Source organism: Ahaetulla prasina, chromosome 3, assembly GCF_028640845.1.
Source record: "Ahaetulla prasina isolate Xishuangbanna chromosome 3, ASM2864084v1, whole genome shotgun sequence".
NCBI lineage: Eukaryota > Metazoa > Chordata > Lepidosauria > Squamata > Colubridae > Ahaetulla > Ahaetulla prasina.
The window spans coordinates 224,611,450-224,636,816 of NC_080541.1; the positions used below are offsets into that span (position 1 = coordinate 224,611,450).

At 45.3% G+C, this 25,367-nt stretch overlaps 1 protein-coding gene across 1 annotated transcript in view; it reads right to left on the bottom strand.

Annotated features, from left to right (window-relative positions):
- Positions 1-18,375: 18,375 nt before the first annotated feature.
- PRPF6 (pre-mRNA processing factor 6) overlaps positions 18,376-25,367 on the bottom strand; it is a 60,406-nt gene continuing 53,414 nt past the window's right edge. The window contains exons 20-21 of the mRNA XM_058174570.1: positions 20,002-20,128; positions 18,376-18,996 (exon numbers count right to left, since the gene is read on the bottom strand). Of these exons, the coding sequence (XP_058030553.1) occupies positions 18,844-18,996; positions 20,002-20,128 (280 nt within the window). The 3' untranslated portion in view covers positions 18,376-18,843. The remainder of the gene's footprint in view (positions 18,997-20,001; positions 20,129-25,367) is intronic.

The following is a 25,367-nucleotide window of genomic DNA, read 5'->3' on the forward strand; positions in this document are numbered from 1 at the left end:
CTTCGGAGAAGGGCGGGATATAAATTCAAATAAAAAAAAAATTGGATCTTGGATTCAGAAGGAATTATATATATATATATATATATGTAGGTCTTTGGTTATTCGGGTTTTCTCCCGCGTAAAATTGGAAGTGTCTTGGCGACGTTTCGACGAAGTCTCATTCGTCATCTTCAGGCTTCAGCTTCGTGCTTCTGGGAGCAATGTGTGATTGCAGCTGCACATTGCTCCCAGAAGCACGAAGCTGAAGCCTGAAGATGACGAATGAGACTTCGTCGAAACGTCGCCAAGACACTTCCAATTTTACGCGGGAGAAAACCCGAATAACCAAAGACCTACATACAAACACCCGCGAAAACCTCAGAAAACAAATATATATATATTTTGTTCGGCAGCCTTTGAGCCAAACCATTTTGTCAAAAGTTAAGACCGGAGCTCAGGTGAGGCGGAACTGCAGGGCATCCTTCAAACTTAGCTAAGGGGAGCCAGGTGCATCGGTAGGGCAGGAGTGGTCCTAAAAGTCAAGAGGCCAGCTGCAACAATCCAGCTCAATCTCAGATTTCTTGTTTTTGTTCTGCACCTTTTGAGCCAGACCATCGTGTGATAGTTAGAACCGGAACTGTCAGGCATCAATCAGCTGGAAGGGAACTTGGAGGTCCTCTAGTCCAGCCCCCTGCTCAGGCATGAAACATTCTACCATTTCAGTCAAATAGTTGTCCAATCTCTTCTTAAAAATGTCTAGTGTGGGAGAATTAACAACTTCTGGAGGCAAGTTGTGCCACTCGTTAATTGTTCTAACTGTCAGGAAATTTCTCCTTAGTTCTAGGTTGCTTCTCTCCTTGATTAGTTTCCATCCATTGTTTCTTGTTCTGCCTTCAGGGGCTTTGGAGAATAGGTTGACCTCCTCTTCTGCTATTATGTCACCCGTGGTCCTTCTTTTCTGTAGACCAGGGCCCCCTAGTCTTTGGGCCGCTAAAACATACAATGAACGGTTGGAGGCACTGGGCCTGGCTAGTCTAGTGAAGAGAAGGACCAGGGGAGACATGATAGCAGTCTTCCAATATTTGAGGGGCTACCACAGAGAGGAGGGTGTCAAGCTGTTTTCCAAAGCACCAGACAAGAAACAATGGATGGAAACTGAACAAGGAGAGAGATTCAATCTGGAAATAAAGAGAAATTTTCTGACAGTGAGAACAATCCTCCGATGGAACAGAAGTTGCCTTCAGAAGTTGTGGGAGCTTCATCACTGGAAGCTTTTCAAGAAGAGACTGGACTGCCATCTGTCTGAAATGCTGTAGGATCTTCTGCTTGAGCAGGGGGGTTGGACTAGACTAGATGGCCTTCAAGGCAGGGATGAAATCCAGCAAGTTCTGACAGGTTCTGGAGAACCGGTAGTGGAAATTTTGAGTAGTTCAGAGAACCGGCAAATACCACCTCCGGCTGGCCCCAGAGTGGGGTGGGAATGGAGATTTTGCAGTATCCTTCCCCTGCCACGCCCACCAAGCCACACCCACAGAACCGGTAATCAAAAAATTTGGATTTTTTTTTAAATTTGAATTTATATCCCGCCCTTCTCCGAAGACTCAGGATGGCTTACAATGTGTTAAGCAATAGTCTTCATCCATTTGTATATTATATACAAAGTCAACTTAATTGCCCCCAACAATCTGGGTCCTCATTTTACCTACCTTATAAAGGATGGAAGGCTGAGTCAACCTTGGGCCTGGTGGGACTTGAACCTGCAGTAATTGCAAGCAGCTGCTGTTAATAACAGACCGACTTAGTCCGTTGAGCCACCAGAGGATTTGACCACTGCTTCAAGGTTCCTTTCAACTCTGTTATTCTGGTGTTCTTCTGGTGTTCAGAAACTGTGCGAGCTTCATCCCTGGAAGCTTTCAAGAAGAGACTGGACTGCTATCTGTCCGAAATAATGTAGGGTCTCCTGCTTGGGGGCGGGGAGGGTTGGACTAGATGACCTACCAGGTCCCTTCCAACTCTGTTGTTCTGTTCTGTTAATTCGGCAGGAGGGCAGAAGTGGGACAGACGGCCCTTGCATACATAATAATAATAATAATAATAATAATAATAATAATAATAATAATAATAATAATAATAATAACAACAACAACAATAATAATATATAATAATAATATCAGAGTTGAAAGGGACCTTGGAGGTCTTCTAGTCCAACCCCCTGCCCAGGCAGGAAACCCTACACCATCTCAGACAAATGGCTATCCAACATTTTCTTAAAAATTTCCAGTGTTGGAGTATTTACAACTTCTGCAGGCAAGTCGTTCCACTGATTAATAGTTCTAACTGTCAGGAAATTTCTCCTTAGTTCTAAGTTGCTTCTTTCCTTGATCAGTTTCCACCCATTGCTTCTTGTCCTGCCTTCAGGTGCTTTGGAGAATAGTTTGACTCCCTCTTCTTTGTGGCAACCCCTGAGATATTGGAAGACTGCTATCATGTCTCCCCTAGTCCTCCTTTTCATTAAACTAGGCATACCGAGTTCCTGCAACCGTTCTTCATACGTTTTAGCCTCCAGTCCCCTAATCATCTTTGTTGCTCTTCTCTGCACTCTTTCTAGAGTCTCTTTGGGGGGACAAAGCTTGGGGGCTCTTGCAAAAATCTGATGCCAGTTAGAGCGTCAGGCACTGGTCTGCTTCTATTTTTGAGGATTGCCATCCAGAGGTCAGAAACATTCCCACGCTGGTGAGTCACCTTCGGGACGGGCTTTGGAGGACAGGGTGGCGCCCTATAGGCTCGGTGGGGGGGACATTCGGCTTCGAGGCGCCCTGCCCGGAGTCAGGAGCTCCTTCTGGAAGGCGAGAACTTCTGGAAAGTGAATTGAAGGCTTGGCACCGGGCCACAGGCTAGAGAGAAAACGCCCCTGCGCCAAAGCTGGGGGAATTGTTCAGCAAATAATCACAAACAGACCCCAGAGGACCCAGAGTTTGTTTTGTTAATTGTCGGAATAAAATACGGCCCCTGCAGTCTGACGAAGGAAGGCCAAGGAATCACTCCTCCTCGGCTTGGAAAATAAGAAGATTAAGAGCTTTCCTTCAGGGGTGGGTGGGAGAGCAAAGCAAGAGGAAGGGGCATTGGGGATGGGGGAAGGAGACGTTCTGGAGTTAGGAGGAGAAGGTTTATGTACACTGAGAGCTTATGCGCCGAAGACAAATTCCTCGTGTATCCAATCACACTTGGCCAATATGAAGAATTCTATTCTATTCTATTCTATTCTATTCTATTCTATTCTATTCTATTCTACTCTACTCTACTCTACTCTACTCTACTCTCTTCTCTACTCTACTCTACTCTACTCTACTCTGTTCTAGGTTTATTAGACTGAGAACTTATGCATTGAAGATAAATTCCCTGTGTGTCCAATCACACTTGGCCAATATAAAGAATTCTATTCTATTCTATTCTATTCTATTCTATTCTATTCTATTCTACTCTACTCTATATTCTATTCTATTCTATTCTATTCTATTCTATTCTATTCTATTCTATTCTATTCTACTCTACTCTACTCTACTCTACTTTATTCCTTTTTTCTTTTCTATTTCTTATTTCTATACTATTCTCTACTCTACTCATTCTATTCCTTATTTCTATTCTATTTCTTAATTCTATTCTATTCTATTCTCTACTGTACTGTACTCTACTCTACTGCTATTCTATTCTACTCTACTCTATTCCATTCTATTTCTTATTTCTATTCTATTCTATTCCTTATTTCTATTCTATGCTATTTCTTATTTCTGTTCTACTCTACTTTACTCTATTCCATTCTATTTTTTATTATTATTATTATTATTATTATTATTATTATTATTATTATTATTATTATTATTATTATTATTTATTAGATTTTTATACCGCCCTTCTCCCGAAGGACTCAGGGCGGTTCACAACCAAAATAAAAACAATAGCAATGTACAATTAAAATAAACAATTAAAAAACTTATTATAAAATTGGCCGAAAATTTAAAACATAGTAAAATCTAAAAACCCTTAAAATTCATCTAAAAATTTAAAATTTAAAATTTAAGCCAGCCCCGCGTGAGTAAATAAATACGTCTTCAGCTCGCGGCGAAAGGTCCGAAGGTCAGGCAATTGTCGCAAGCCAGGGGGAAGTTCGTTCCAGAGAGTAGGAGCCCCCACAGAGAAGGCTCTTCCCCTGGGGGCCGCCAGCTGACATTGCTTGGCGGACGGCACCCTGAGAAGTCCCTCTCTGTGTGAGCGTACGGGTCGATGGGAGGCGTAAGGTAACAGTAGGCGGTCCTGTAAGTACCCAGGCCCTAAGCCTTATTTCTTATTTCTATTTTATTCTATTCTATTCTATTTCTTATTTCTGTTCTACTCTACTTTACTCTACTTTACTCTTCTCTACTGTATTCTACTCTACTCTACTCTACTCTACTCTACTCTACTCTACTCTACTCTACTCTATTCTATTCTATTCTATTCTATTCTATTCTATTCTATTCTATTCTATTCTATTCTATTCTGGTCTCAGGAGGCCCTGTGGTGTGGAATGGTTGTCCAAACGGTGTGGGAAGGGGTTACAGCCCAAAAGAGCAATCATTAAAGCAGTGTTTCTCAACTTTGGCAACTTAAAGATGTCTGGATTTCAATTCCCAGAATTCCCCAGCCAGCTTCAATTCTGGGACTTGAAGTACAGGCATCTTCAAGACTTAGGCTTAGAATAACTTTATTGTCACTTTGAATGTACGCTAAACGGCATATGTTAAAATGAAATTTTGTTGCACGCAGCTCTCAGAGAGTCACCACCTCCAATATACACTGCATAAAACATGACAAAATAAGTAAATAAATAAATGCAAAATTATACATATACCCACATATATTACTGTACTTTTCGGAGTATAAGATGCACTTTTCCCCCACCTAAAAGAGGGTGGAAATGTCAGTGTGTCTTATAGACCGAATGTGGCCATTTTTGGCTTCCCGAAACCCCACATCAAAAACAGGTCTGCTTTTCACAAAAACGGGACATACAGAGGGTTTGGGAGGCCTGCAGAGTGCTCCTGGGGGCTGGGGGCGGGCAAAAAATGGATGCATGGAGCATTCCATTTCCCTTTGCTATCAGTTCGCAAACATGACTGTGCCCGCTCCCACCTGTGCCTTGCATGCACACAGTGCTTCTGCGCATGCGCAGATGGTCCATGATGACGTCCGTGCAGGTGGGCGGAGCCTCCCATCGCCGCTATCGGTTCGCACAAACCGGGGCAAACCGGTAGGAACCCAGCACTGGCGCGAAGGCCAAAAACTATTTTTTTTCATGTTTTCCTCGTTGAAATCTTGGTGCGTCTTATACTCCGGTGCGCCTTACAGTCCGAAAAATACAGTATATGACATAGACATATGTCAAGTCTAGAAAGAGTGCAGAGAAGAGCAACAAAGATAATTAGGGGGACTGGAGGCTAAAACATATGAAGAATGGTTGCAGGAACTGGGTATGCCTAGTTTTTATTTATTTATTTATTTGCATTTATATCCCGCCCTTCTCCAAAGACTCAGGGCGGCTTACACTATGTCAAGCAATAGTCTTCATCCATTTGTATATTATATACAAAGTCAACTTATTGCCCCCAACAATCTGGGTCCTCATTTTACCTACCTTATAAAGGATGGAAGGCTGAGTCAACCTTGGGCCTGGTGGGGCTTGAACCTGCAGTAATTGCAGGCAGCTGCTGTTAATAACAGACTGTCTTACCAGTCTGAGCCACAAAGGCTCAGACTTTAATGAAAAGAAGGACTAGGGGAGACATGATAGCAGTCTTCCAATATCTCAGGGGCTGCCCCAAAGAAGAGGGAGTCAAACTATTCTCCAAAGCACCTGAGGGTAGAACAAGAAGCAATGGGTGGAAACTAATCTTTGTTGAGACTCTAGAAAGAGTGCAGAGAAGAGCAACAATGATGATTAGGGGATTGGAGGCTAAAACATATGAAGAACGGTTGCAGGAACTGGGTATGCCTAGTTTAATAAAAAGAAGGACTAGGGGAGACATGATAGCAGTCTTCCAATATCTCAGGGGTTGCCACAAAGAAGAGGGAGTCAAACTATTCTCCAAAGCACCTGAGGGTAGAACAAGAAGCAAGGAGAGAAGCAACTTAGAACTAAGGAGAAATTTCCTGACAGTTAGAACAATCAATAAGTGGAACTACTTGCCTGCAGAAGTTGTGAATGCACCAACACTGGAAATTTTTAAGAAAATGTTGGATAACCATCTGTCTAAGATGGTGTAGGGTTTCCTGCCTGGGCAGGGGGTTGGACTAGAAGACCTCCAAGGTCCCTTCCAACTCTGTTATTATGTTATGTCAAGTTGCCAAGGTTAAGATGCACTGCACTAAAGTGTTGCTGGGCTATGGTAGGTAATCCTCAATTTGCAACCATTGATTTCGCGACTGTTTGAACTTACAACATTGAACAATGTGACTTTCGACTGGTCCTCATGCTCGTGACCATTGCAGCGTTTCCATGGTCACATGATCAGGCAGTCCTCAACTTATGACCACCATCGAGCCCCAAATTCAAGCAAGACCGTTGTTAACGAGCTTTGCCCCATTTTACGACCTTTTGTTGCCACAGTGGTTAAGGGAATCACCGCAGTTGTTAAGTGAATAACATGGTTGCTAAGTGAATCTGGCTTCCCCGTGGACTTTCGTTTGTCAGATGGTCGCAAAAGGAGATCACGTGACCCTGGGACACTGCAACCATCATAAAGATGAGTCAGTTGCCAATGTTGATCATGTGACACTGGGGATACTGCAATGGTCACAAGTATGAAAAATGGTCATAAGTCACTTTTTTTCAGTACCGTTGTAACTTTGAATGGTCATTAAATGAACTGTTGTAAGTTGAGAATTACATCCATTTAGCTGCCCATCTCCAAACAACTTTGGGTAGCTTATAACCAATAAAACAGTATAAAACTAGTATAAAGAACATTTTTAATGATAGGGCACTGGAATAAGTTTTTTAAAGATTATTTTAATTTTGTACACTGATGTTTTATATGCCTGTGAACCGCCCTGAGTCCATTGGGAGATAGGGCGGTATATAAATTTAAATAATAAATAAATAAATAAATAAAATAAATAAATAAAAATAAATTTAAAAACTGATATTAAAAACTGTTTATGCTCTACAAAACGTAACAAATTTGAAATTAACACGAAAACAATTGACTGCTACATAAAAACCCAAGAAAAAGATTAAAATAATGTAGTAATTGTTGAAATGTATAAAAGCAGTATAAACATTCAAAATAATGTGAAAACTGTATTTAAAAACATAAAAACAATAAAAATAATATAAAAACTTTTAATTTTATAGAAACAATGTAAGATGCTTAGAAATAACACAAAAAATGATTTAACTGCATACAAATCTAAAAATATTATTGAAACTGTTGAATTTGTATAAAAATGGCATAAAAATCATTTGTGCCTGCCTCTCTCCTGTCTTCAACGCAATGCACCTGTAGTATTTTCTTACCTACATATTATATTATAGAGATGAGTTGGAGGTCCTTTCCTTTCCTTTCTCTTTTCTTTTTTCCCATTTCCCTTTCCTCTCCTCTTCTCTCCTCTCCTTTCTTCTTTCTTTTCTTTTCCTCTTTCTTTTCCTCCTTTCCTTCTATTTTTCTCCTTTTCCTTTCCTTTCCTCTTTTCCCTTTCCCCTTTTCCCTTCCTTTTTTCCCTTTCTCCTTTTTCCTCTCCTCTCCTCTCTTCTTTCTTTTCTTTTCCTCTTTCTTTTCCTCCTTTCCTTTCTTTCCCTTTCCCTTTTCCTTTTTCCCTTTTTCCTTTCCTCTTCCTTTTTCCCCTTCCCCCTTTTTCCTTTCCTTTCCTTTCCTCTCCTTTTTTCTTTCTTTTCCTCCTTTCCCTACCTTCTATTTTTCTCCTTTTCCTTTCTTTTCCTTCTATTTTTCTCCTTTTCCTTTCTTTTCCTTCTATTTTCTCCTTTTCCTTTCTTTTCCTTCCTTCTATTTTCTCCTTTTCCTTCCTTTCATTTCCTTCTATTTTCTCCTTTTCTTTCTTTTCCTTTCCTTCTATTTTCTCCTTTCCTTTCCTTCTATTTCTCCTTTTCCTTCCTTTCCTTCCTTCTATTTTCTCCTTTCATTTCTTTTCCTTCCTTCTATTTTTCTCCTTTTCCTTTCCTTCTATTTCTCCTTTTCCTTTCTTTTCCTTCCTTCTATTTTTCTCCTTTTCATTTCTTTTCCTTCCTTCTATTTTTCTCCTTTTCCTTCCTTTCATTTCCTTCTATTTTTCTCCTTTTCCTTCCTTTCATTTCCTTCTATTTTTCTCCTTTTCCTTTCCTTCTATTTCTCCTTTTACTTTCTTTTCCTTCCTTCTATTTTTTTCCTTTTCCTTTCCTTTTCCCTTTTCCCTTTTCCCTTTCCCTTTCATTTTTCCCCTTTTTCCTTTCCTTTCCTTTCCTCTCCTCTCCTTCCTTCTTTCTTTTCTTTTCCTCTTTCTTTTCCTTTCCTTTCCTCCTATTTTTCTCCTTCCCTTTCTCCTTTCCTTTCCTACTTTTTTTTGCCTTTTTCTTTTCTGTTCTCTTCTTCTCGTTTTGCCTTTTTCGAAGATGTTTTTCAGCCTCCCAACCTAGCCTTACACCTCCAAAAAATAAAAATAAACCCCTGATCGTCTCCCATCCGGTGCCGATCCAGATCAGCTAAGACCAGCTTGGCACTGCCAACGTCTGAGATTCGAGCATGTTCTCCAACAGCTACAGGTTTAAAACGTTTGACCGCAACTTCAGCAACAGTGGCAGGTCAAGACCCCTACGTCTAAAGATTTAAAAAAAGCCGTTCAAAAATAAAAATAAAAGGAGAGCTAACCACAGCTGCAAAATCACTCCTTATTCTTTTCCAAGGTCAGAGAACGAAGAGAGAGTGAAGAGGAAGGACCAACACTGAAGTCACCCTGCCGATCTGACTACTATTCCACATGTCGAAGAGCAAAGAACAGAGTGCGTTTCTAGTCCTGTCTCCCGAACTGCCATCTTTCATTTCCCGGTCTAAATATAAAAATCTTATCAATGTCTTTTCCAGGGCAGAGATCAGTCATTGTGCAAAACGGTCATTGCACTTGGTTTGTTTTAATTTAGCAATTTGTGACGAGGACCGAAAAGGCCTTTGCCAACAGGGTCAAAGACTGTTCAGTGCAATATCAATTAAACGGGACTTCTTCACCAGACCTTCGCTTTAATAGAATAATGGAGTTGGAAGGGACCTCGGAGGTCTTCTAGTCTAACCCCCTTTTCAGGCAGGAAACACTATACTCTTTCGGACAAATGGTTGCCCAATTTCTCCTTAAAAACTTCCAGTGTTAGAGCACCCACAACTTCTGGAGGCAGGTCATCCCATTGGTTAATTGTTCTAAGTATCAGAAAAATGCAAGGGATGCGGTGGCTCAGGGGCTAGGACGTTGAGCTTGTCGATCGAAAGGTCGGCAGCTCAGCGGTTCGAATCCCTAGTGCTGCCCTGTAACAGGGTGAGTTCCCGTTACTTGTCCCAGCTTCTGCCAACCAAACAGTTTCGAAAGCACGTAAAAATGCAAGTAGAAAAACTAGGGACCACCTTTGGTGGGAAGGTAACAGCGTTCTGTGCACCTTTGGCGTTGAGTCATGCCGGCCACATGACCACGGAGACGTCTTCGGACAGCGCTGGCTCTTCGGCTTTGAAACGGAGATGAGCACCGCCCCCTAGAGTCGGGAACGACTAGCACGTATGTGCGAGGGGAACCTTTACCTTTACCTTATCGGAAAAATTATCTTTACTTCTAGGTTACTCTCTCTCTCTCTCTCTCCTTGGTTATATAAATCCTTGGTTGTAAAAACAGAGGCATAGACTCAATATCAAGTGAAGCATTAGTACCACTTTATAAAGCTTTTGTAAGAGCATACCTGGAATACATTTGCAGAAATTCTGCTTTCCATCCATCTTTTAGGCACAGGCACCACTGATAATGTTATCTAGCTGGGTAATGAAATGTCTGTAGAAAAACAGCAAGCTCAAAGATCACCAAGGACCCCTGAGTCCTCCTCCTCCTCCTCCTCCTCCTCCTCCTCCTCCTCCTCCGTTTCTTCACCTTCTCCTTATCAAACCCCATTCCCTTCCAACACTGATGATGTTACCTAGTTGGGTAAGAAAACATCCAAGCTCATAGAAGGCCCCACAGTCCTCCTCCTCCCCTTCTCCTTCTCCTTCTCCTTCTCTCCACAAACCGCACTCCCATCTAGGACTGATGATGTTACTTAGTTGGGTAATGAAACGTCTGGAAGAAAAGCAACCAAGCTCAAAGAGGACCAAGGTCCAACCCCGAGCTACAAATATCCTTTAACTAGAAGAGTTAAACTAGTAGAACAAGAAGCAACGGGTGGAAACTAATCCAGGAGAGGAGCAATTTAGAACTAAGGAGAAATTTCCTGACAGGTAGAACAACTAATAAATGGAACGACTTGCCTGCAGAAGTTGCGAATGCTCCAACACGGTTCTTAAGAAGATGTTGGATAACCATTTGTCTGAAGTGGTGTAGGGTTTCCTGCCTGGGCAGGGGGTTGGACTAGAAGACCTCCAAGGTCCCTTCCAACTCTATTATTCTATTCTATTCTATTCTATTCTATTCTAATTCTAATTCTAATTCTATTCTAATTTACTCTATTCGATTTCTATTTCTATTCTATTCTGTGATGAAATCCTATTTTTTTTTACTATTGGTTCTGTGGATATGGCTTGGTGGGCGCGGCAGGGGGAGGATACTGCAAAATCCCCATTCCCTCCCCACTCCTGGGGGAAGGATATTGCAATATCTCCATTCCCACCCCACCAGAGCTGGTATTTGCTGGTTCTCCGAACTACTCAAAATTTCCGCGACCGGTTCTCCAGAACCTGTCAGAACCTGCTGGATTTCACCCCTGATTCTATTCTATTCTATTCTATTCTATTCTATTCTATTCTATTCTACTTTACTCTACTCTACTCTACTCTACTCTATTCTAGCAGGCACTTCCATGGCCTGGGTTCCAATTCCTCCAAAAGATGGTTTTCTCTTTAAGAGAAAACTACTTGCCCTCTCTCTCCCCCAATCTGCTCCATCTCAACTCTGAAATGGAGATATGGTAACATTCTGCAGGATTCCAGATGTGTGTTGAACAATGAGGCAACAATGACCGTCCAGGTGTTCGCAGTGGCCTTGGAGGTTTCTTGGGCTTTCCTGAGGAAGCTTCCCTCACAGCTCCTGTCTTGTGTTCGGTCGTCTCTCCCTCTCTCGGCTGGCTGCTATTTTGGTGTCTTTCTCTCCGCCACCCCCAGTTGTTGTTTTTTTCCTTTCCTTTCTCCGTCCCCACGCTCTTTCCTCTCCTTTTTCCTTCCTTCCGTCCCTTCTTTCCATGCCGTCAGCCTTCCTCCAAGGCCGGATCGGGGAGGATGGGGGGAGGATTTCAGGATTCAACCAAGAAGAAGATATGGAGGACCCAGAAAATCCCAAAAACTCTCCAGATATGTCTGAGCGTGTTTTTGATCTCAACAGGAGTAGCAGAGAAAGGAAGAGAGAAGAGAGAAGAGAGAGAAGAGAGAAGAGGAGGAGAGGAAGAGAAGAAGAGAGGAGAGGAGAGGAGAGGAGAGGAGAGGAGAGGAGAGGAGAGGAGAGGAGAGGAGAAAGGGGAAAAGAAATCCATTCCTACTCCCACACCATTCAAAGGGTGTTCATTCCAAATTGAATAGCTCCTTCCATTCCCCACCATCCTCTCAGAGCTGAAAAAGCCTCTTGGATGAGAAGCGAAACGTCTTCAAAGAAAAAACAAGAAAGTCCAGTTGCTTCAGGGGTGAAATGCTCCCGGTTCAGACCAGATCACCCGATCCGGTAGCAATGGCGGTAGGTGGTTCGGAGAACCGGTAGCAAAAATCCCTGCAAGCTCACATCTCCCATGCTGGCCGAACCGGTGGTAACAGTAAATGAAACTCACCTCTGCTTGAAAACCAGGTTCGGAGTTACGACGCTCCCATTCCTGTGTTCACGTGGCCACATTTTCGGACTTTGCAACCAGATTTTATTATTTTATCCTGCTCGCTGGGGGAATTCTGGGATTTCAGGGTTCAACCAAGAAGAAGAGATGGAGGACCCAGAAAATCCCAAAAACTCTCCAGATACGGCTGAAGGTGTTTTTGATCTCAACTGGAGTAGCAGAGAAAGGAAAAGAGAAGAGAGGAGAGAGAGAAGAGAGAAGAGAGGAGGAGGAGAGGAGAGGAGAGGAGAGAGAAAGGGGAAAGGGGAAAGGGAAAGGGGAGGGGAGGAGAAAGGAGAGGGGAAAGGAAAGGGGAAAGGCGAGGGAGGGACGGACGGACGGGAGGAGAGGAGAAAGGAAAGGAAAGGGAGGAAAGGAAAGGAAAGGAAAGGAAAGGAAAGGAAAGGAAAGGAAGAAGAGATGAAGGGAAGGGAAGGGAAAGGAAAGGAAAGGAAAGGAAAGGAAAGGAAAGGAAAGGAAAGGAAAGGAAAGGAAAGGAAGAAGAGATGAAGGGAAGGGAAGGGAAAGGAAAGGAAAGGAAAGGAAAGGAAAGGAAAGGAAAGGAAAGGAAAGGAAAGGAAAGGAAAGGAAGAAGATGAAGGAAGGAAGGGAGGAAAGGAAAGGAAAGGAAAGGAAAGGAAAGGAAAGGAAAGGAAAGGAAAGGAAAGGAAAGGAAAGGAAGAAGAGATGAAGGGAAGGGAAGGGAAGGGAAGGGAAAGGAAAGGAAAGGAAAGGAAAGGAAAGGAAAGGAAAGGAAAGGAAAGGAAAGGAAGAAGAGATGAAGGGAAGGGAAAGGAAAGGAAAGGAAAGGAAAGGAAAGGAAAGGAAAGGAAAGGAATTGCTTAACACAATGTAAGCCGCCCTGAGCCTTCGGAGAAGGGCGGGATATAAATTCAAATAAATAAAAAAAAGAAAGGAAAGGAACCTATCCATCCTTTTGGAGAACAGGCCTAAAGAATTTATATAACTTTTCCCCAGGAGGAGAAAAAAAAAACAACCCAGAGTAAGTAGTGTGAATGTGAGGGGTTGATTTTCTTGACTTTCTACTGTAGCTCTTACCAGCCCCCGTGTGCTGAAAGGCAAGGGATACTGGGAGCTGTAGTTAGCAATCAACACCCAGATAAACAGAGATGGACTCCAGACAAACAACAGAGCAGAAAACAACACCAATAAAGAAGAACATTTGTAGCTCAGGTTTGAAATGAGGGGTCCTTGGTGCTCTTTGAGGTCCTTGCTTGTTTGTTTGTTTGTTTTTGCAAGACGTTTCATTACCCAACTAGGTACCATCATCAGTGCTAGCTGCAGAATTCTGGGAGCTGAAATCCACAGCTCTTCAAGGGGGGGGACAGCCCTGCTCTAAACAAAAAGCTCTCTACTATTGAAAAATCAAAGCTTTCTAATCCACTGTCCCGTAATCCTGAAAATTTCTGAACTCACACTTGTGTGTAACACACAAGCCTTTTCATATCCCTACCCCCCAAGCACTGGGGGCTTCGTCAACTGCAGAAACATACAACTACTGTCCCCTTCGACGAAAAATTGTCGGTTCCTGCTTTAGAAATCCGTAATCGCTTAAAAGCTGGGGGGGGGGGAAGGGGAAGAAACCTGGCTGGGTTCCTGTGTTTTTTTATCTGTAGCTGAACTGACAAAAAAAAAATATTAAAAAAATCAGCAGGCAAATCTTTTGCCAACACTTCTGTCCTTGCCAGGAAAAACTTCCGCTTCTGAAATAATTCCATGTTGAATCTCAGTTAAAGACACAGGGGAGAGAAAAATATTGCGTAACCGCCTTCTCGAAGTTGCCAAGATCCTTCTTCGGCTGTGCTCTTCTGCTCTTTATCAAAAAAAGATTTTTTAAAAATCTTTTAAAAATCGCCATCAGAAAAAGGACAACAAAGAATGTTCTTTCTGCGCCAACTCAGTAAGCTCAAACTGCCCAAGGAGCTGCTGATCCAGTTCTACAGAGGAATTATTGAGTCTGTCATTTGCACCTCTATAACTGTCTGGTTCGGTTCTGCAACCCAACAAGAAAAACAGACTTCGGAGGATAATTAGAACTGCAGAAAAAATAATTGCTACCAACCTGCCTTCCATTGAGGACCTGTATACTGCACCAGTCAAAAAGAGGGCCATGAAAATATTTGCAGATCCCTCGCATCCTGGACATCAACTGTTTCAACTCCTACCTTCAAAACGACGCTATAGAGCCCTGCACACCAGAACAACTAGACACAAGAACAGTTTTTTCCCCAATGCCATCACTCTGCTAAACAAATAATTCCCTCAGCACTGTCAAACTATTTACTAAATCTGCACTACTATTAATCTTCTCATCGTTCCCATCACCCATCTCCTTCCACTTATGGCTGTATGACTGTAACTTTGTTGCTTGTATCCTTACGATTTATACTGATATTGTTTCCCGATTGCTTATTTGTAGCCTATGACTATCATTAAGTATTGTACTTTAGAATTCTTGATGAACATATCTTTTTTTTAATGTACACTGAGAGCATCTGCACCAAGACAAATTCCTTGTGTGTCCAATCACACTTGGCCAATAAAAAATTCTATTCTATTCTATTCTATTTAATCCAGGGAGGCACTCTTTCCGGGCCCGAAGGCTGTGTTTTAAAGTCACAGGGAGTCCTTGATTTACAATGGTTAGAATAGAATAGAATAGAATAGAATAGAATTAGAATAGAATAGAATAGAATAGAATAGAATAGAATAGAATAGAATAGAATAGAATAGAATAGAATAGAATAGAATAACAGCCTTGAAAGGGACCTTGGAGGTCTTCTATTTTCCCTTAGTTCTAGGTTAGTCCTTGTGGTGGTGGGGGGACGGGTTGGACTAGATGATCTACAAGGTCCCTTCCAACTCTGTTGTTCTGTTCTGTTAATTCAGCGGGAGGGCAGAAATTAGACAGAGGGCTCTTGCATACTTGGGGGGGGGCAAAGTTTGGGGGCTGTTGCAAAAACCTGGTGCCAGTTAGAGCGTTAAATCTATTATCCGAGGCCAAAGGATGAAATAAGTACAACTAAAGTCATTAACGGCTAGTCCTCGATATATGAGCACAGCTGGGCCCAAAATTTCAGTTGTTAAGCAAGAGAGAAGTGAGTTTTGCTCCTTTTTCAGGACCCCTCTTGCCACAGTTGTTAAGTGACTTAGTGCAGTTGTTCCCTTAGCAACGCGGTTGTTAAGTGAATCTGGCTTCCCCATTTGACTTAGCTGGTCTACAATGCTGACCGGTTGCAGCTGCGTGTTTTCCCCACCCGAAGCCTCTGGGCTGCCCTGCTGCACCTGTGCTTCAGCCAAATCCCTCTCGGCCGGCTGCTCGGACCCATTGACCAACTCCCCTCCAGAGGTGCCTGGAACTGGTTCATCTTCCTCCCGAGCTGACATCTGGAGAGAGAACTGGGGAAGCATCGTCCAGGGGAGCCATCACATGTTGTAACTTTGAATAGTCACTCAATGAATGGTTGTAAGTCAAGGACCGCTTATAAATGCCCACTGTTGTATCTGCGCCCCCCCGAGCCGGGCCCCCTGCCAGAAAGTGACTTGGAAAGTGAGGGGGAAGGGCCATCAGGACTTACCTCGGGAGCACCGGCTTCCCTGGCTCAGCTCCAGGAGCCAGAGGCAGGCCAGGTGGAGATAACGAGGCCTCCGTCCCCTGACTCTTCACCCCCCCTCCCAGGCCACGCCTCCAGACCCGGCTGATGGCAATCAGGCCTGGCTGGACCCTAGGTTTTGTAGGCAGGAGAGGTGGGAACAACAGAAGCAGGGGTGGGGCAGGCCTAGGAAGTGCTGAGTCATGGAGCCACACCCCACAGGATATAAAAGCAGCGAGGGCTGCTATGCCTCTTCGTAGCAGGCAAATCAACTGCTTGACTAGAGCTGAAGTACTGTTTGTTCCTGGGTGACTCATTGGCATCAAGGGAGATAACAGAATCACTTGGCAGACGCTCGCTAGTTTGCTGCCAGAGCTGATAGTTGTTGTTTTTTTTAAAATTTGAATTTATATCCCGCCCTTCTCCGAAGACTCAGGGCGACTTACATTGTGTAAGGCCGGCTAATTAAGCCATCGCTCGGACGGAGGTGAGGGGGAACAGTTCAGTGACTCCAGCCAGCCACCTCCTTCTCTGTCGTCCCCTTCTTCATTTGCCCTCAATCGTTCCCAGCATTAGTCTCTTCTCCAGTGAGTCCGTCCTTCTCATTAGGTAGCCAAAGTGTTTGAGTTTCCTCTTCAGGATCTGGCCTTCTAAAGAGCAGTCAGGGTTATTTGGTTATTCCATCAAACACAGGGGTGGGAGGTGGGGAGTGGCCGGAATAAACACTTTTGGGTGATTTTTCATTCTATTGCTTTCAACTCTATTTATAGAGATTGGGATGCACACCATTCTGAGTCATTCCCAACTGGAGGAGACCTATAACCCCCAGGAGCGAGAAATAAATTTAAATGTTCCGAAATTTCCGATTTTCGGAGTCAGCAACGAATTAGAGATAGCCCGCTAGTGCCCCCTTGTGTCCAAGAGTGGCCATATTTTTGTTTTTGTTTTAAATTAGGGATGGATCTAATTCAAACTTGTCCCAAAGGTGCTTTTTCAGGAGGCAACTGGACTGCCGCCTTCTTTTTCTTTGAAGATGTTTCACTTCTCATCCAAGAAGCTTCTTCAGCTCTGACTGGATGGTGGGGGAATGGAAGGATTTATTTTCCTTGCAGACAGCTGGCCATTTGCATCCTTTTAGAGAGTAATTTCGAGGGACTTTTAGAGGGTAATTTCGAGGGACGCGGTGGCTCAGGGGCTAGGACGTTGAGCTTGTCGATCAAAAGGTCGGCAGCTCAGCGGTTCGATTCCCTGGTGCTGCCGTGTAACGGGGTGAGCTCCCGTTACTTGTCCCAGCTTCTGCCAACCTAGCAGTTTGGAAAGCACGTAAAAAATGCAAGAAGAAAAAATAGGGACCACCTTTGGTGGGAAGGGAACAGCGTTCCGTGTGCCTTTGGCGTTGAGTCATGCTGGCCACATGACCACGGAAACGTCTTCGGACAGCGCTGGCTCTTCAGCTTTGAAATGGAGATGAGCAGCGCCCCCTAGAGTCAGCAACGACTAGCACGTATGTGAGAGGGGAACCTTTACCTTACTATTTTATGTGCAGCTGTTGTTGGTGAACACAACTCCCACCCCCAAAAGAAACCAAGGATGCTATGCGAAAACATTCCGATATGTTTTAATACACAAAAACAATTTTCCTGAATGGATGGAGCATTTCATCTGGAAGGGGGCTCCAGGAGGGAAGAGATAAACCAGGAATGCATTTTCTTTAAAAAATAATAATAATAATGATGAAATGTTTCAAACATACTAGATCAAAAACTATTGCTAAGAGATGAACAACAATTTTAAATAGAGTTTGTTTAGCCGGTGTTTTTTTTACTACTACAGCGAGGGCTATACCCATCTCCTTCCACCAAAAAAAATCTTCTCCTTTCATATAATATTTGCTCTTTAGATCTGTCTGCCTCTTTTAGGAGATAATCTGTTACTTAAACACATTTTTTCTCTCTCCACACACTCACTCACTCCTTCCTGCATTGTGGTATAATTCTACAGATTTGAAAGCACGGTTGTTTAAAATTCCAAAGAGGGAACAAACAAACAAACAAAAAAACTTCCAAAGAGAGAAAAAGGGAAGGGAGGGGAGGAGATGGGGGAAACCTGTGAGAATGGAATACCTTATTTCAATTCCCCCCCCCCCCCAAAAAAAAGCATTTTAACAAAGTGGTCCATCTTAGCTAATTTCCTGGTGGCAACCCTGCCTGTTTCTCCCTCCACTTTCCTTGCCAAACAGACTTTTAAAATGATGTGTCGTTTTCTAACCAGTCTGGCGGTTTTCTGACTCCATTCTTGCCAAAGATAAATTCCGAGTTGAGGATTCCTATAGAAGAAAGGCGACACAAAAATGGGGGGGGGTTTAAACCCCCTTGTTGGGTGTCCCCACCCCCCGGGGTAGAAAAATAGACGGCACTCTTTAAATAGTGAGGAGGAGGGGGAGGAGAGGGGGATGGGGGGAGGAAGAGGAGGAGGAGAGGGAGGGGAGGAGGGGAAGGGAGAGGGAGGAGGGGAGGAGGGAGGAGGAGGGAGGGGAGGGGAGGAGGGGAGGAGGGGAAGGAGGAGGGGAGGGGAAGGGAGGAGGAGAGGAGGAGGGGAAAGGGAGAGGAGGAGGGGAGGAGGAGGGGAAGGGAGGGGAGGAGGGGAGGGGCAGGGAGAGGGAGGAAGGGAAGGAGGAGGGGAAGGGAAGGGAGGAGGAGAGGAGGAGGGGAAAGGGAGAGGGGGAAGGGGGAGGAGGGGGAAGGGGAGGGGAGGAAGGAAGAGGAGGGGAAGGAGGAGGAGGGGGAAGGGGAGAGGGAGGAGGGGGAGGAGGAGGAGGAGGGGATGATGAATTTAGATAGGCAAGCTGAATATTAGAAAACAATGGGTCTACAGGAAGGCCCAGCGGCCAGAAGCTTTTCGAAGGAATTTGAAGGAAACAAGACAAACATCAGGAGGCTTCAGGCAACAGAGGTAACATCTGTCTGCCTCTCAGCTAGGACAGTTAAGTTCCTGGCGTTTGCTCTTCAGAATGGCTAAGCTGCTATATATACAAAACATCTTGTACGCCGTTTGTTCCTTGTCCTTGTGATCCGTCAGCTGGTAGGGTGACATGGCCCGTAGCAAACAGGCTGTCCGGCGCTCTTCCTCTTCCGAGCAGGAGGGGTCAGCCTTCGGGCCCTGAAGACCTTCCGCAGCTCGCCTCTTCTAGAACGTGTTCTTGATCTTGGATGCCACCAGGAGCAGGATCTCGCCGATCTTACTCTGCCAGTTGCTGATGTCCTTGGAGACCTCACACCACAGCTCGCCGTGCCGCGGCTCGGCGTTCTCGCAACGCTTCCGCACCTCTTCCTGCTGCTCCTGCGTAGGGGTGGGGAAAGGGGAGGGGCAAAGCTTGCTTGAGCCGTACAGGGTTTTAAAATTCTTGCGACTGTATTTTTATCCTGCCTTTATTACTTTATAGCAGGGGTCTCCAACCTTGGCAACTTTAAGACTTGTGGACTGGCTGAGGAACTCTGGGAGTTGAAGTCCACAAGTCTTAAAGTTGCCAAGGTTGGAGACCCCTGCTTTATAGGTAATGTCAGATAAGGTCCAGTAATATCAAGGGGATAAATAGATCTAATACTCCTTTTTTCCTCCTATTTCTTGCACAACTGTGAAGTGGATTGGGCTGAGAGAAAGTGACTGGCCCAAATTCACCCAGCTGGCTTTCATGCCTAAGGTGGAACTAGAACTCATTGTCTCCTGGTGACCGACTCAAAGTCAGCCAACTAGCTTTCATGCCCAAAGTGGGACTAGAACTCCCAGTGTCCTGGCCAATGATCCAAAGTACTGAGTAACTTTCATGCTTAAGGCAGTACTAGAACTCACCATCTCCTGGCGATTGGCCCAAAGTCACCTAGCTGGTTTCCATGCCTAAAGTGGAACTAGAACTCGCCGTCACCTGGTGATTGGCCTAAAGTCACCCAACAAGCTTTCATGCCCAAAATGGGACTAGAACTCCTGGCCAATGACCCAAAATACTGAGTATCTTTCGTGCCTAAGGCAGTACTAGAACTCACCATGTCCTGGTGATTGGCCCAAAGTCACCTAGTCAGTTTCCATGCCTAAAGCGGGACTAGAACTCACTGTCACCCAAACTCATTGACCCAAAGTCAGCCAACTAGCTTTCATGCCGAAAGTGGGGCTAGAACTCCCAGTGTCCTGGCCAATGACCCAAAGTACTCAGTAACTTTTGTGCCTAAGGCGATTCTAGAACTCAACATCTCCTGGTGATTGGCCCAAAGTCACCTAGCCAACTCTCTCCAATTAGCTGTTGAGTCTCTCCATAAAGCCCTGGTTTGACCTACGCAACCTTTTCCTTACCTCGGTGCCATGCTGAAGCTCAAATTTATAAAAAAACGCCCAAGCATCTCCCAGGTCAGAATCGATCTTCACGGTCCGATGGAACCATTCTCGAGCTTTGGTTATTTTGCGTTCGCTCCAGAACAACCTGCAGAGGAGGAGGAGGAAGGAGAAGACAAGCTAAGGAGACCAGGAACATCTTTCTGGTCAAAACAAAAGTCTTGAGGTCTCCTGCTTTGAGCAAGGAGTTGGACCAGGGATGAAATCTAAAAAAATTTCCCTACCAGTTCTGTGGGCCTGGCTTAATTGGTGGGTGTGGCTTGGTGGTCAGGTGACTGGCCAATAACAATAAATAATAAAAATAATAAAGTATACAAAACTTGGGAATGCACCGGTCTATCTTCTTTAAAAATAGAGGCACTGGTCTACTAATTGCCTTTTTTTGGGGAGGTACCGGTCTACTAATTGCCTTTTTTTGGGAGGCACCGGTCTACCTAGAAGACGCCTAGAGAGTATTTGGAGGTCTAGCCGTTCCGAGGCTGATCGGACACTAGTGAGGTCCTTTACTAGGACCTACCTAGTGGCAATGAAGGAGGCGAAGCGTTCCTACGTTTCCACCCTCATTGCATCGGCAGATAACCGCCCGGCCGCCCTGTTTCGGGTGACCCGTTCCCTCCTCCATCAAGAGGGACGGGATGACCCCTTACAGGGACGAGCTGAGGAGTTTAATGGTTATCTATACGATAAAATCGTTCAACTTCGGGATAGTTTGGACCAAGATTGCGAGGATCCAGCTGAGATGACAGAGACACGTCTTGTTGAGGTTACTTGGGATGAGTTTGATTCTGTGGCTCCCGAGGACATGGACAGGTTGCTGGGGAGGTTACATGCAACTACGTGTTTACTGGACCCGTGCCCTTCCTGGTTAGTGCTGGCTGCTCAGGAAGTGACACGAGGCTGGCTCCAGGGGATTATAAATGCTTCTTTGATGGAAGGGGTTTTCCCCGCCGCCTTGAAGGAGGCGGTGGTGAGACCTCTCCTCAAGAAGCCTTCCCTGGACCCAGCTATTTTGGGTAATTATCGTCCAGTCTCCAACCTTCGCTTTGTGGCGAAGGTTGTAGAGAATGTGGTTGCATGGCAGCTCCCCCGGCACCTGGAGGAAACTGTCTATCTAGACCCGTTCCAGTCCGGCTTCCGACCCGGTTATAGCACGGAGACGGCTTTGGTTGCGTTGGTGGATGACCTCTGGAGGGCCAGGGACAGGGGTTGCTCCTCTGCCTTGGTCCTATTAGATCTCTCAGCGGCTTTCGATACCATCGACCATGGTATCCTGCTGCGCCGGTTGGAGGGATTGGGAGTGGGGGGCACCGTTTATCGGTGGTTCTCCTCCTATCTCTCTGACCAGACGGTGTTGACAGGGGGGCAGAGGTCGCCCCGAGGCGCCTCACTTGTGGGTGCCTCAGGGTCGATTCTCTCGCCACCCTGTTCAACATCTATATGAAGCCGCTGGGTGAGGTCATCAGTGGTTTCGGGTGAGTTATCATCTGTACGCTGATGATACTCAGCTGTACTTTTCCACCCCGGACCACCCCAACGGCGGTCAAGTGCTGTCCCGGTGCCTGGAAGCTGTACAGGTCTGGATGGGGAGAAACAGACTCAAGCTCAATCCTCCAAGACGGAGTGGCTGTGGATGCCGGCATCCCGGTACAGTCAGCTGCATCCGCAGCTGACTGTTGGGGCGAGTTAGTGGCCCCAAAGGAGGTGGTTCGCAACTTGGGCGCCCTCCTGGATGGACGGCTGTCTTTGATGAACACCTGGCGGCCGCCAGGAGGGCCTTTACCAGGTTCGCCTGGTTCGCCAGTTGCGTCCCTTCCTTGACCGGGATGCCTTATGCACGGTCACTCACGCTCTGGTTACGTCTAGGCTGGATTATTGCAATGCTCTCTACATGGGGCTGCCCTTGAAGTGCACCCGGAGGCTGCAGTTAGTCCAGAATGCGGCTACGCGAGTAGTAACGGGAGCCGCTCGTGGCTCCCACGTGACATCGCTGCTCCGTAGCTTGCACTGGCTTCCTGTGGTCTTTCGGGTGCGCTTCAAGATTTTGGTAACTATCTTTAAAGCGCTCCATGGCTTAGGACCCGGGTACTTACGAGACCGCCTGCTGTTACCCTTTGCCTCCCATCGACCCGTACGCTCGCACAGAGAGGGTCTCCTCAGGGTGCCGTCCGCCAAACAGTGGTCCCCAGGAGTAGGGCCTTCTCTGTGGGGGCAGTGACGCTCTGGAACGAACTTCCCCCCGGCCTGCGTCAAGTGCCTGAGCCTCTAAAATTTGCTCTTTTTAAATGTTGTTTTAAATTGTATATATCTTTGTTTTTATTCTAGCTGTACACCGCCCTGAGTCCTTTGGGAGAAGGGCGGTATAAAAATTTAATAAATAATAAATAAATAATAATAATAATACCTTCTTTAAAGAGGCACCGGTCTACTAGCCGCCTACAGTGTTGATCAGCTGTAGTGCGGCCCTTTAAAGCGCCGCGGCAGTCATTTAAGGCCATTTGCAGCTATATCACCACCGACAGCTTCAGGGACAAAGAAGAGGAACAGCGAGGCGTGGGCAGTGGGGGGGGGGGGGCAGGGATTTTTGCTACCGGTTCTCCGAACTACACGCCCCCATCGCTACCGGATCGTACGATCCGGTCCAAACCGGGAGCATTTTACACCTGGGTTGAAAATCTGTAGAGATTCTCAGACTTTTAGCTATACAATTTGGGATGAGCACCCTTTGAATGGCGTAGAAGTAGGAATGGATTTCCAGAGGAAAAATTGCAGACTGCAGGAACCAGTAGAAATACTCAGGTGACCCTGAGGATACAGATGAAACCTCCAAGTGGCCTCAACATCTCTCTAAAAGGATGCAAATGACCAGCTCTCTGCAAGGAAAATAAATCCTTCCGTTCCCCACCATCCAGTCAAAGCTGAAGAAGCTCCTTGGATGAGAAGCGAAACGTCTTCAAAAGAAAAGAAAAGAAAACGAGAAAGTCCATTGGCCTCCTGAAAAGAGCACCTTTGGGACAAGGGATTGGACCAGAAGGACCCTTCCAGCCCTTGGATTCTATGAAGATGGACAATGGAACCTTCCTGTATAGGAGAACAAGTGATGGTAGCCACATAGGCTTAAAACCATTCATTTAGCAACCGTTCAGAGTTTGATAATAGCACTGAAAAAAATGACTTCTTGTAATTGTGATGACACTACATATTTTCACATTTGGTTGACTTGTAAGGATATAAAGGCCTTTTGGATAAAAATTTGGTGGATTTTACAAAATGTTTTGAAAAAGAAGATAAAGTTGCTGCCGCAATTTTTTCTGTTGGGAATTATTACGGACTGTACAGTAATTGAGACTAAATTGATTTTAAATCTAATAACAGCAGCAAGATTACTAATAGAACAATACTGGAAGAAAAAAGAAGTATCTACAATAGAAGAATGGATATTGAAAGTTGCCAATTTGGCTGAGATGGCAAAGATATCAGCCTTTTTGAAAGACAATGCGCAAGAAAGATACTTAAAGGAATGGAAAAAATGGATTGACAATATTCAATGTAGATATCAGACTAAGAGTTATCAGACTGTTTTTGAATGATTATGATGTATTATTTTTGATTGTTTTTGGGGGAAGTTAGGAATTGATGATTGTAGGGGTATAATTAAGTTGGGACAAATTTTTTTTAGCATATGTTTGTTTTATCTTTAACTATACCATGTGCTCGTTCCGGGAAGTCGGGGGGGGGAGGGAGGTTGTGAAAGGAGGGGGGAGGGGAGGTGAGGGGAAAGGGGGGGGGGAAATTTTCTGTAAAACTTTTTGAATAAAAAAAAAAGAAAAAAAGAAAAAGAAAAAAATGACTTGTGTCCGATCCGCACACTTAGGACCATCATGGCATCTCCCCTCCCCTGTCATGTGATCAAAATTCGGGTGCTTGGCAACCAGATTATATTTTGGACAGTTGCAGCATCCCGACTGCCAGTTGCGACACTGCTGGTCGGCTTCCGACATGCATGTTGTGATCCGCCAGCAGCCTGAGAAGCTGGCAAAGGAGTCGGACAGCGATGAGGCTGAGGAAGAACATGGGCCAGTCCTGGAGGCCGGGGAAGGCCCGGATAAGGGCTCTGCATGGGAGGCAGAGGTGGGGCCAGGGCCATCGGGGAGTGAAGTGCGGACTCCAGAGCCTCCAGAGACTGATAGTAGTGAGGCAGAAGAACAGGAGGAGCCTGTTCTTAATGCACGCATGAGAAGAGCTTTCAGAAGGCAAGAGCAGCTCAAGCAGAGAGGACAACTCGGGAGTAAGGCCAAGAGATGATCGGCCCCACCCATAAGGCTTAAAAGACCAACAACGACATTTGGGCTCTTTGCCAGAAAACAACCTTGATAGTTTTGTCTTGCTGCATTTATTTTGTATTGGTGTCTTCTGAACGTTTGCCAGGAAGGGCCTTTGGCAGTTTGCCTAATTGGACCAAGGTTTGCGATAGGACTGAGGAATTTGTGTTGGGAGCAATTTGCTTTAATTTAATTGAACGACGCTGGGAATGAAGTAATTCTCAGCTGTTCGAATAAAGTTTGTTTGTTTTTACACTGACTGAGTTTCCTATTACCTACTGGGGCCTGGGTCACAATACAGCAAAGCCAGATTTGCTGAACTGTACGATTCACTTAATGTCCGTGGCTAAGATTTTGTAAAACTGGGCACCGTTAACGACCACTCTGTGGGTTGGCTGCATGAAATTCCAGTCGCAATTGTGTTTGTTGAGGACTAATCTACACAAATCTTAAAAATATATCAATACATTCATTCTCCGGTAGAGCGTTGCCTCCAGCGGTGGGTTTTGCATTTTGTTACTACCAGTTCACCGCGTGCACGTGCACCCGGTTCACACACACGCACCTGGTTCGCATGCACGACTGTCTTCTGCACCTGCGCTTTGCTCGTCCGCGTGCCTTCCGCTGTTGTGTCTTGCCCGCCCTCAGAGCAGCCGGGGCCTTCTTATCTGCTCCCGAACACGGAGGAATGTATGCCTCCCGGCCTCAGTCCTGGCTCCATGCCCAGACAAACTGCAGAAGAAGGAGCACCTCCCTGCCCCAGCCCTGACTCCATGCCCAGGCAAACGGAGCAGCTAGACCCCTCCCCCTCATCCACAGCATGTGAGCCTGAGGAGGGTTTATTACCAACATCTGATTGGAGTAATCCTCGCATCAGAAGATTGGATAGGCGGAGGCAACAGAAGGAAGGGAGGGGCAGGCCTTAATGAGTGCTGAGTCATGGAGCCACACCCCATGGCCTATATAAAGGATCTGCTTTCTGGCAGTCTCTGAGTCAGACAAAGTCGA